Source organism: Chrysochloris asiatica, unplaced genomic scaffold (genome assembly GCF_000296735.1).
Source record: "Chrysochloris asiatica unplaced genomic scaffold, ChrAsi1.0 scaffold00143, whole genome shotgun sequence".
In the NCBI taxonomy this organism is placed as follows: domain Eukaryota; kingdom Metazoa; phylum Chordata; class Mammalia; order Afrosoricida; family Chrysochloridae; genus Chrysochloris; species Chrysochloris asiatica.
This window is the reverse complement of record NW_006408661.1, coordinates 4,986,375-4,998,865: the sequence shown is the minus strand read 5'-3', so window position 1 is coordinate 4,998,865 and position 12,491 is coordinate 4,986,375. Positions and strand designations below refer to the sequence as shown.

At 42.4% G+C, this 12,491-nt stretch overlaps 2 protein-coding genes across 3 annotated transcripts in view; one reads left to right on the top strand and one right to left on the bottom strand.

Moving 5' to 3' along the window:
• Window positions 1–3,106, bottom strand: part of ATG12 (autophagy related 12) — a 15,556-nt gene extending 12,450 nt beyond the window's left edge. Inside the window, exon 1 of one of the 2 annotated variants that reach the window (XM_006870529.1) lies at window positions 2,940–3,106. In XM_006870529.1, the coding sequence (XP_006870591.1) occupies window positions 2,940–3,102 (163 nt within the window). In that variant the 5' untranslated portion in view covers window positions 3,103–3,106. The remainder of the gene's footprint in view (window positions 1–2,939) is intronic. The other variant, XM_006870530.1, reaches the window with a different exon arrangement.
• Window positions 3,107–3,814: 708 nt separating this feature from the next.
• Window positions 3,815–12,491, top strand: part of AP3S1 (adaptor-related protein complex 3, sigma 1 subunit) — a 75,754-nt gene continuing 67,077 nt past the window's right edge. Inside the window, exon 1 of the mRNA XM_006870528.1 lies at window positions 3,815–3,883. Within this exon, the coding sequence (XP_006870590.1) occupies window positions 3,815–3,883 (69 nt within the window). The remainder of the gene's footprint in view (window positions 3,884–12,491) is intronic.

Here is a 12,491-nt window from a genome sequence, read left to right as displayed (position 1 = left end):
TCTGTTAAAACAACTGCTTCTTGGTCCAGGTACAGGTTCATCAGCACAATTAAGTGTTCCGGAATACTCATACTTTGCAATGTTGTCCATAGCGTGTCATGATCCAGATCCACACAATCGAATAAAGCACAGGTAAACATCTTTCTGATATTCTCTGCTTTTGACAATGTATAGCAGGCTATTTTTAAATTTGATCATTTTGTATGGCCCATGGATAATGTTATATAATTTGGCAGGAATCCTGGTGTGGTGGTAGGGTTAATGTGCTGGACTGCAAAGTTGGTATGAACCATAAAATCGGCAGTTCAAGCTCACCAGCAGCTCTTTGGAAACCCTATGCAGCAGGGTCACTCACTATGGGTCGGAATTGACTCAACTGTACTTAACAACAACCACCCCTGCTCTACAGGGTTGCTAATGACTTGGAAGGATTTGAGGGCATTGAACAAAAACACCACAGGCTATTAATTTACTGGACCACTGATATACATAATTGGTAGTTCTTCTAAACAGCTACCAATTATCCTAGCTCCAGTTACCCTGTGACTAGGAAATGACTTTGGAGATTACTGAGGGGTTTTTGGCTAACTCACCTTTTTCTTCCCATCCGTGCTCCCTCAATTCCTTGAAGCTGTCAATAACTCAGCTGTTAAGTGAACAATTAGACAATTCAGAAAATATTGTAATTTGTGCTAGTGAGGGAAGAGAGGAAAGAAAGAAGCTAGAGAAGGAAAAGAATTTATTGTAATCTGTAATTGCAGCTGTAGTCTTGAGCTTTCAATCCTGGCTACACGTTAAGAATCAATAGGAAGAACATTTGTAACACTATAAATGTCCACATCATTTAAACCAGAATCTTTGGAAGCAGTGTGTTAGGTGTGGCACTGTGGAACTGCCAACCACAAGGTCAGCAGTTCAAACCCACCAGCTGCCACTGGCAAATCCTTTATAGGATGGCATTTAACAACAAATCTTTAAGGCAGCAGAAAATCTCATCTTCCTCCAGCGTATGCATGCACATACATACACACATACACAAGGGGACTTCAAAATGTTCATGCATTTTCATTATCTTCTAATTCCATTTCCCCTTGAATTTTCTGAAACTCCAGGCATATCAGGCCAAGGAAACAAACCATGTATGTCCTTAGGCCAGATCTGGGCTGTGGGTCACTGTTACACAGCACTGGAGTCTGGGTGTGGTGCTACAGAATAAACACTTGACTGCTATCTACAAGGTCAGCAGTCCAAACCCACCAGCAGCTCCTGGGAAAACCTATCAGGGTCACTATGATTTGGAACCAACTTGGCAGCACTTAAAAGTCCCACGGGAGAAAGATGAGGCTTTCTGCTCCCATAAAGATTTACAGCCTTGGAAACCCTGTACAGGTCGCTATGAGTCGGAACCGACTCCATGGCACATAACAACAACAACGACATACAGATTTACCTTTAGGATCATTCAGTTAAGCTTTTGACTTCCAAGGTTAGATCTTAAACTTTTTGCATTCCTGCTTATGGCAACTGTTGTTGTTGTGAAGTGCCGTCGAGTTGGTGCCGACCCATAGCAACCCTGTATAGGGTTTCCGAGGAGCAGCTGGTGAGCTTGAACCGCCGACCTTGCAGTTCAAACGGTTTTGCAGTCTGGCGCATTAACCCACAGCGCCACACCAGGACTCCTATGGCAAATTAGGAGGGGGGAAAAGAGAGAAACAAAAATTTATGGAACCCATGCGATTATTTAAAAACTTCAATAGTTATCTATGGAAATAAAAAGTTTGTCTATTTCTGTATTAGTGTATAGATTTTTCCCAAAATGTAAAGGCCGTCTGACTAATGGAGTACTGGGAGACACAAGCAGTTTCTAGGGGGCAGAAAATGCTAGTAACTTACTTGATTAGACCCTATTGACATCCAAACTCACCCAGAAGTAGGTGCTTTGAATTACAGGCCTAGAGATCTGCTTTGGAAAAGCCTTGAAAACTCTACACAACAGCTCTACTCTTAAAATATGGGATTAGGTTGCCATAAATCCGAACCAACTCTATGGCACCTAACATGTGGATAGACAATCCACCAGAACATCAGCGGAGAATGAGCAGAGAGCACGCCATCCCTACATTTAAAGACTGTGGCCTAAAAGAATTTATCTAAAGGCCAAAGACAATGTCTTCCTGCCTTACTTGGTTATTTACTGCATTTCTCATAGGCAACTCTATGCTGACTGCTCCAGGGCAAGTCACCTTAGAAATTTCTGTATTTTACAATAGCGAAGTAAATATCTCAAGCAGTAAAGTTCGAGAACAGCTAATTCAAACAATGAAAAGGCCTCTCAAAGATACTAAAACGGTAGGGAGAAACTTTTTTTTTTGAAGGGCGAGGCCTATGCGTTTACTTTACCCTTGGCACTCTTCATATCAGGTCGAATTCTAAATTGTTGTCAGTGCCATAGAGTCAGTTCTGACTCTCAGCGATCAGTGTCTCCCAGGAGTGGCTGGGTAGTTTGAACTGCCGACCTTGCAGAGCTTAACTACAGCGCTAAGTCGTTCCCGAGTCCGAAGGTGATGATTTTGTAGACTTTGCAACCCACCATTCCTATAGCATTAGCTCTTGCTGTTGTTGTTAAGGACCTTGGAGTCTGTTCCGACCCACAGCGACCCTGTACATTCCGAGGTTGTAAATCTTTACAGGAGCAGAAAGCCTCATCTATCTCCCGCGGAACGGCTGGTAGTTTCAAACTGCCGACCTTGAGGTTAGCAGCCCGATTCGTAACCACTACGCTACCAAAGCTCCTAATAGCATTAACTCTACTGACTAGTTAAAACTACGTTTGGGTCGGACACACCGCTGAATTTTTCTCTTTTTTTATTAGCCTCCATGACCAACTGAATTCAATGTAAACCTCCCAGTGCCCAGAGAGAAACTGCTTTCATATTTACTTTTTTTCTTGGCGTCTCCGGCAGGTTCCTCTGTCCCCGGGGAGACTGCAGCAGAAGAAGGTGGGTCAGGAGTGACGGTTTCTGGGGAGACCTCTGTAAGTCCTTCCCCGCCTGCAGCAGTCGAGGGTGTGAGCTGCAACACGGACTCCAGCTCCTCTGCCATCTTGTTCGATGGGAGTGGCAGACGGAAGTGGCGCCTAGAGAGAAACTGCTTTCATATTTACTTTTTTTCTTGGCGTCTCCGGCAGGTTCCTCTGTCCCCGGGGAGACTGCAGCAGAAGAAGGTGGGTCAGGAGTGACGGTTTCTGGGGAGACCTCTGTAAGTCCTTCCCCGCCTGCAGCAGTCGAGGGTGTGAGCTGCAGCACGGACTCCAGCTCCTCTGCCATCTTGTTCGATGGGAGTGGCAGACGGAAGTGGCGCCTGAGGACGTGCAGTGGGCGGATTTTAAACGGGACCGTGTAATGAACGAGGCGCTGGGAGAAGGGGAAGAACTCAACTTATCAGAAAAAGCTTGATTTCCCTTCTACTTGTCTCTTGAGAACCTGTCACAGACCTCGAGCCGTTAATAACGTCACGTTTGCTTGTTGTTGCTTTCCGATAACAAAAGCCTCCGGAGTGTGGGGGCGCTAAACGTTCTCCTACGCGCCGTCTGCGCAGGCGCCTCTCGCCTCAGACCTGGAGCTGCTTCCGCTTCCCTCCTTGCCTGCCTCGCCCCGCCCCGGCCCGCCCCGGCCCCGCCCAGCGGCTCAGGAACGAGCGCAGGCGTGCGGGAGGGGGCGGGTGGGAAGGATCGCCGGCTAGATCCCTAGGCGAGGCTCACGCGCCCGCCCCCGCCCTGGCCCCCTAGTGCCCACCGGGTCGGCCCTGTCCAGCCATGATCAAGGCGATCCTCATCTTCAATAACCACGGGAAGCCGCGGCTCTCCAAGTTCTACCAGCCCTACGTGAGTATCCAGCCGCCTCCAACCCCAGCGAGGGGAGTCATTCGTTGGTAGCGGGCAGCGCCCAGCACCGTTTCCTCGGGGCGACCCCCTCAGGCGCGCTGCGGCCCTTCACGCGCCCCCGCTGCCCCGCGCTCTCAGGCTGGCTGCCTCTGGTGGGTGTGTGGTACACCCACCTCCGGCTGTCCTCCCATTCTCCGACGTGGCTCTACTCAGGCGGCTGCTCCTGCCGTCTGTGAGCTCGGTGGTTTTCCGGCTGGGCGGGCGAGGCCCTGGAGACTTCCCGGTGCCCGGCTCTCGGGCAGCCGCCGCCCACTGCCCATCGGACGCCCTCTGCGCTTTTGCCTTTCCGCTGCCGGCGGCTTCTGTTAGTCCTGAAGACACCGCGGAGTTCGTTCTCTCATCTCCACCACCCTCGCTCTGAAGCAGCCTTTCTTGCTGGACTTCTTTCTGTCCTCCGGTGGACAGATGGGCTACTGTTTTCACTGTAATCCTCATAGCGCAGGAACTTTGGCTTCCGGCGTGTGAATAACTGCATGCTCTGTGCAGTCTCCTGTTAATGTTTGGATGCACGATCGACTGCCTACATGTAACTATCAATTGTCACCTTATTAAAGAAAAAGATAAAGGAGGTACATCAGTTCCAATCTGTCAACCACAAATAATGTCACCAGTTATTTCAGGAATAAAAAGTCTACAGCCTTTAGGGGAGAAAGTCTGATAAAAACGTGATGTACCTCTTTTATCATTTTCTTTAATAAGGTGACGAACTGAGTCGATACCTGAAATTTAGGATTTCACCTGCTGGTTTGGCATTTTTCTGTTTGAGGGAATTTGTTCTAATATAGAGCTATTCAGCTTGTGGAGAATGTTATTTGTAAAACTTTTTTGTGTAAGCAGTGTTGAGAAGTGCAGGAGGCTTTAAAATGGTAAAGATAAGCAGTTTATGAATAATTTAGAAAGGTTTGTAGACGTACCTGTCCATCTGAGGACTAAATTCACCACTTGGCTAAAACACCTAACAGGATAGGATATTGTAGCGATATAACCATTATGTTTTATTGGGCATTTAGCTTGTAACCGGAAATGAACTTTCAATTAAATGTTGAAAATGTGCCAGGCTAACACTTAATGCACATAAATCCCAGATGGAAATCATTCTTGTCATTAGAAATTAAATGTAAAAGTGTCAGTTTGCCTAAAATTATAATGCCACCTGTGTAGGTGTTAATTGAAGTGAGAAATCTTGAGCTTATTTCTCATTTTCTAATTGGTTTTTATAGAGATAAAAGAGTTATTTTATACTACTGCTCCTTGATTCTAGTTTAATACTAATGCTCTATGTGAAGTCCCTGGGTGTGGCAGATTGTTAAGTACTTTTCCACTAGAGGAAAGGTTGGCGAGTCTAATTCACCAAGAGGTGCATCAAAAGAAAGACCTGACAATCTGCCTTTGAAAGGCCACAGCCTTGAAAACCATAGAGAGCATTTAGTTTCTGCACACATGAGTCTCCATGAGCCCTCATTGACTTGGCAGCAAATAATGACAGCAAAAACAAATTGATTTGTGTAAGAATTCTCCATTGTTCTTTAATCCAGGATACAATTCTTGTTGATCCTCTGAGTGAGAAGAATGTCATAAACTTTACATTGTTATCCATTTGCCCAAAATATAAAATCACACCAAATCCATTGCTGTCAAGTCAATTCTGACAGTTTTGAATCTATCTGTTCGTTGCTCTGTGGGAGAAAGATGAGGCTTTCTGCTTCTGAAAGATTTACTGCCTCAGCAACCCTATCTATACAAGGTCGCTATGAGTTCACACTACATTACACCACTACCACCATGGAAAAATGTATTTAATTTGGAAATCTAGGAATAGTCACAGTTAGCCCTCAATCTGTGGATTCCACATCAGTAGATTCAAACAACTAAAGATCTGAAAATATTGGTGGGGGAGTGGAAGGAAAACAATTAAGTGGTCAAAGCAATACTTTAAAGACTAAGAGGGAACAGCAAGTGCTGTTTACATAGCATTTACATTGTATTAGGTTTTATAGGTAATCTAGATGTGGTGTGAATATCGGAGGATGTGTACAGACTGTATACAAATTTTATGTAAGGGAGTTGAGTGTCCTTGGATTTTGGTGTGGGCTGGGGAGGAGTAGAGTTGGTGTTCTGGAACCAATCTCCTGTGGAGACTAAGGAAGGACTGTACATCAATTTACTTATGTCCAGCAGTAGGAATAGAACTATCCTTGGCTTCTACATTGCAGGTAATTCTGAATGTTACTGGGAATAGGCTGATCTGGCATCAGTAACATCTCAGGTGATATTTTTGGCCGCTGTTTGAGTGATAATGCTGATGGGGTTAGGGGGCTAGGAGGTATAAAAAGAATAATTTAACGGTTACTGGTAGTATAGAGGTGGGGATGCCAGGAGCTGCTTTTGTTTATTAGTCTTTCTTTCACATATTGGCTTTTGTCAACTGTGTATTTATTTTTTCTTTAAGAAATAATTTAAGATAATTTGTTTATATATTTGCTTCTTTTGCTAGACCCTAAGCTATTTTCGGGAGTCCTGGTGTGGTGTTGTGGGCTAATGTGTCAAACTGCAAAGTCGTTTGAACTGCAAGGTTGGTGGTTCAAGCTCACCAGCTGCTCCTTGAAAACCCTATATGGAGTCACTATGGGTTGGAATCAACTTGACAGCACTTAAAAACAACAAGCTATTTCCGAGCAGAAATCTTTTTCATTCATTTATTCCATCAAGTCTTTTATTAGTTTGTCAACAAATATTTATTACATGTGCAGATATTGTTTTAGAATCTAGATATGAACAGATAACTTCTGTACTTTGGGTAAGGGAAGTGACAAAAACTAATAAGTAGAATATATAGCATGTTTGTTGTTGCTGTTGTTAAGTGCTATCGTCGAATCTGACTCATAGCAACCCTGTGTAGGGTTTCCGAGGAGCGGCTGGTGAGTTTGAACTGCCAAACATATGGCTCAAAATGACCTTTCAGACCAGTGCATTCCTGCAGCACCATACCACGACTCCTGTAATAAATGTTGTAGAAAAAGTAAAGCAGGGAAGGGTGATAGAGTGTAAGGATGACAATTTAAAATTGGTAGCTAAGTCCCTACTAAGGAGCTCTGGTAGTGTAATGGTTACAAATTGGGCTGCAAACCGCAAGTTTGAAACTGCCAGCTGTTCCGCGGGAGAAAAATGAGGCTCTTTGCTCCCGTAAAGATTTACAGCCTCGGAAACCCTATACAGGGTCACTATGAGTCAGAACTGATTCCATGGCATATAACAAGTCCTCACTGAGAAGTTGACAATCTGAGCAAAGATTGAATGAAGTAAGGGAGCCAGCCTTGCAGATCTAGAGGGAAGAGTGTTCCAGGAGTGCCAAATATGATGGAGAAAATGCCTGTTTGAAGAACACCAAGAAAACTTGTAGAGCAAGAGCAGAATCAGTACAGGAAAGAATAATGGGAATATGAAGTCTATTGGTATACCCCAAACCCACTGCCATTGAGTGGAGTCTGACTAATAGCAATTGGATAGGACCATGTTTGTATGGGGCCATTCTGTTCTCTCTGGAATGTTTTTCCTTCCATTATCAAATCTGAAAATTTTCTAGGCTCCACTCAAACATCTCTACCCCAATGATCTTTAACTTGCTGAAACATTTGTCTTTATTATGATACAGTAGGGCACTGTAGGATAGGCACTGGACTGCTAACTACTAGGTCAGCGGTTCAAACCAACCAGCTGCTCCTTAGAAACCTTTTACAAGGTCCTATGACTTGGCACCAACTCCACAGCCCTAAACAACAGCAGCAGCATGATACATATAATTCCTTGAGCATCTTAGGGATTCCTTGAGTGATGGTATCAGGTTTTAGATATATTTGTGTCACCTTCAGCAGTCTGCACAGAGTCCTGAACTTGGAAAACTCAGTAAAACTTTGTTGTATGAATGAATGGAGCCTCCTGTCTCGGGATGGAGTTTATGTTAGAATTGACCTGAGGTTCCTTTCAACTCTTAAAATTTAGACTTTCATTTCCTAGGGTTTTTATGAATCTGTGCTTTTAGCACAGAAATAATGGAGGGATAGCTGTTACTTCAACTGATTCTGCTTTTAAGTTGACAGTTTATAAGAAGTATGTATGGCACTATAGGATAAGCACTGGATCGCAACGTAGGTTTGCACTACAAGATTGGTGGTTCAAGTGTGCTGAAGACCTAGGGGTACGGGGGAAGGATTGCATGGAGGGGATTGTAACCATGGCAATGAGATGATATATGATAGAATGAATGTAAAACTAATGTTCTGCCATGTAAACTATCACATAATTCACAATAAAACATTTAAGAAAAAAAAAAAAAAGATTGGTGGTTCAAGCTCACCAGCTGCTCCTTGGAAATCTTATGTTATTGTTAGTTGTTAAGTGCCGTTGAGTCAGTTCTGACCCGTGACCTTGTACAGGGTTTCTGAGGAGCAGCTGGTGAGCTCACACCACCAAATTTGCAGTCCAGCACATTAACCCACAGCACCACATCCAGGATTCCTGGAAACCCTATATTGTGAGTTGGAACCCAACTCCATGGCACATCACCACCACCAGGAGTCAGAACTGACTCAACGGCACTTAACAAGAAAAACATACATCCAATAAGACTGAGTTATGAATTTAATTTTTTTTTTTTTAACTTCATCTAAGGGTGTGACTGGGCTAACAGTTACATTCCTGATTGTTGTATGCCTTTAAGTTTGTGCTGACTCATAGCAACCCTGTGTAGAGTTTCCGAAGAGTGGCTTGTGGTTTTGAATTACTGACCTTGCTCTTAACAGTCCAGTGCTTCCTACAGCACCAAACTAGTATGGTACTGATCATTCAGTCCGGCAAGAGTAGTTTAACATGGAACAATTTTAAATATTGTATAACCTTTTGGCAACTAGTTTCACATACTGTGTTGGATATCCATCCCTTGTTAGCTGTTGAGTCGGCTTCTACTCCTAGAGACCCTGTGCACAACAGAATGAATCACTGGCTGGTCCTACACCATCCTCAAAATTACCGTTATGTTTGAGCTCATTGCTGCTGCCACTGGGTCATTCTATCTTGTTGGGGGGAGGGGGTTCTCCTCTTCTTCTGTGATGTCCTTCTTCAGGGACTGATAACATGTCTGAAGTATGGGAGACAAAGTCTTGACATAGTGGCTTTTAAGGAGCATTCGGGTTGTACTTCTTCCAACACAGCTTGGTTTGTTCTTCTGGCAGTCCAGGGTACTTTCAACCCCTTTCTGTGCCTTGTTGTTAAGTGCTGTCGAGTTGATTCTGACCCTGTATAGGGTTTCTGAGGAGAAGCTGGTGAGCTTGAACCTCCAACCTTGCAGTTCAAATGGTTTTGCAGTCTGGCGCATTAACCCACAGCGCCACACTAGGACTTAGTTACCCATTTTTATACCGATTTCTATATTCATGTGGTGCTGTGGTTCAAGCTCACTAACTGCTCCTTGGAAACCCTATACAGGGTCACTATGAGTCGGAACTGACTCGATGGCACTTAACAACAACAACAATCCTTTAATACAGTTTTCTGTTTAATAGATTTTGGCTTGTTTCTAAGCTTCTGTTATATATGAAGCATAGGAAGAGCTATAATTTGCTAAACTAAAGTTTTGATTCATGCTGCCAGAGTCAGACACTTAAGAATCCAAGTGTGAACTCAGAATATATCAACCTTTGTTTTTGCCTTTTATGTCCTTAAACTCTGACTGCAGAAGTTCCGATTTTTTTCTTGGTTTAATTGTCTCTTTAAATGGACTCTTATGCAAAACAGAAAAGATGGATGGATGGATGGATGTTGACCCACAGTAACTTGGCAACAATTGTTTCTCAAAGCCCTGGCATATCTATATATATATATGTTATTATAAGGACTAATGAAACATTTGTTATATTGGAATGTTGCAAAGTGCTGTTAAGTCAGTTCCAACTCATAGCTACCCTGTATAGGGTTTCCAAGGAGCAATTGGTGAATTTGAACCACCAACCTTGTGGTCCAGTGCTTTATTCTACAGTGCCATACCAAGATTCCATTGTATTAGATAATGTTGTTGTTTAAAAGTTTTATTTTGTTTATGTAATATTTCTACTACATAACCAAAATAAATGTTTACATAGCTATCATATAAAGGAAAAGAAGACCTTGGGTTATGATTCTTTCATTAATGAACCATGGCATATCCTTTGTTGAATTACTTTAATAAGATAAAAATGTTTTTCCTTTGTATAAATTATTTTAGTTGTTTTCACAGATATAAAAGATTATTTTTATGTAGAGCAAACAAAATAATGAAGAGTATTCTTTTATGTCTGTGGAAATTTTTCGAACTGTAAAATATTTGAATTGCCTCAGTTTTCTTATAAACTGTATCTGATTAAATTGTTTGACAACCAAATGCAAAACCTGGAAGAAACTATAAGAGTGTTCTTTCTGTTTTCAAGTTTGTTAGCATAAAAAGCATATTTAAGAAATAAAATAAAAATATGTTGAAAGATGTTTAAATTTATTTCTTCTTTCTAAAACAGCCTTAAAAAATATGCATTCATGTTTCTGGTGTCTTTTTTTAGAAGCAGTTAAGACAGTGTGGCCAATGAGATAATTATATCTTAATCACAGACATGAGCTTAACTATCAAGAGTCTCAAATATTAAGGCGTGAACACATGTGATTTGAGCTATTTTGCTAAGATAATTCTAAATGATTTGGCTTCTTTGCATATTGGTTGAATGCTCTTGGCTATGTAAAATGAGTTGTATGTAGTCTGACTAAAACTTGCTTGAACAATTAAAGAACTGTATTAAGGTACATGGAGCTCTCGGAGCGTAGTGGTTACGAATCGGGCTGCAAACCTTAAGGCCAGCAGTTCGAAACTACCAGCTGTTCCATGGGAGAAACATGAGGCGTTCTGCTCCCGTAAAGATTTACAGCCTCGGAAACCCTGTACAGGGTCGCTATGGGTTGGATCCGACTCGATGGCATTTAACAAGGTACTTAATTGAAATACATAGTGGATTCCAAGATTTTTTTTTTTCAACAAATTAATAACTTAATCATATAGTCAGTTGCTTTTTCTTTGTCTGCTCTACTCCCCACAAAGTTGATATTATCCAAATACTAATGTCCGTTCCTCTCCCTTTCCTTTCTGTGCGCCCCCCTCCACCCTTACATACACAGAGTTATGAACTTTATTAGGGAAATTGTTGTTATTAAGTGCCGTCGAGTTGGATCCGACCCATAGTGACCCTATACAGGGTTTCCGAGGAGCTTGAACTACCGACCTTGCAGTTCAAACAGCTTTGCAGTCTGGCTCATTAACCCACAGCGCCACTAGGAAAGTAACAGGTTACAATTTAGGTTCATGAATGCTCAAGATACAGTTCCTTGGTCAGGACAGCCTCTTCTCATCCTTGCCTGCAGTAAGTTTCTCTCTGGTCCTCAGTCCCTCATCCTGACCTCTGCCCTGTTCTAGTGTTACCAAGCTCTTTTAGCTTTATGAATAGTGCCCAGAAGCACCTCAATGAGACAGCAAGCCTCCTGCCCAAAGACACTCAGCTTTCTTGGCTCTGTAAGCTGGGAAGCCTGCTGGACTATCACCTGCTAATCTTGTTCTACTGCCTCTGCTGACACTGTTTCTCTCCTGCTGCTTCTCACTGTCTCTTGTCTTCTCTTATAGCTCTCTTTATCTCCTGGGACTAGGGGGTTTCCTAATTAGCTTCCCCTAATTTCCACCTTGAAAGCAGTAGTAATCGGTTCATTACAGAAGGAATGACCCACTCCTGCAATCCTGAACTATGTCTTTCAGTATAATTGGATCTATCCAAGACCAATCTCAAGTAGCAGGTACTAATCAGAATCCACTCTTGGCAGTAAAGATGACGGTGGAAACAGGAATGAAATTGGCATTTTGTTGGAATCTGGAAAAGTGGATGATGGGTAGGCAAACAAGGGTTCACGATTCCCTCTTATTAGCTTACATTGTTTATTTTGAATTGTTAAGTAGGTTCCGACTCACAGTGACCCCGTGTAGGGTTTCCAAGGAGCAGTTTATAGGTTTAAACCACCAGCCTTGCAGTTTGCAGTCCAGTGCTTACATAATCCTACAGTGTCACACTGTAAATTCAGATTGCTTCTAAGATTGATAAAATATTCCCTGTATTAAAGGATCATTGAAACATTCTAATTCTAATATGATTACAATATGTAGTAAGCTTTTAAGTTTTGCTTTTAAAAAGTTAAGATTAATCTGATCTGGTTAGAATTTCATTTGTATATAAGGAAATGACATGTCCAAAACTGCAGTGACCCTTTGTTTGGGGGCATAGTTAATAAGACAGTGTTACAGGTAATTCCTTGACTTCTTAATTGAGAAAAACCTTGTATGGTGGTTTTCAGGATGGCTGTATTAGGCTTCTTAAGCATTTAGTCAGTTCTCCTTTTTGAGGCTTTTGTGGAAAATATTTAAATATTAAGATCGCTAAAGTTGTTCTTGATTTTATCATACACAGATAGCCATTAACATTTAATGTATTAC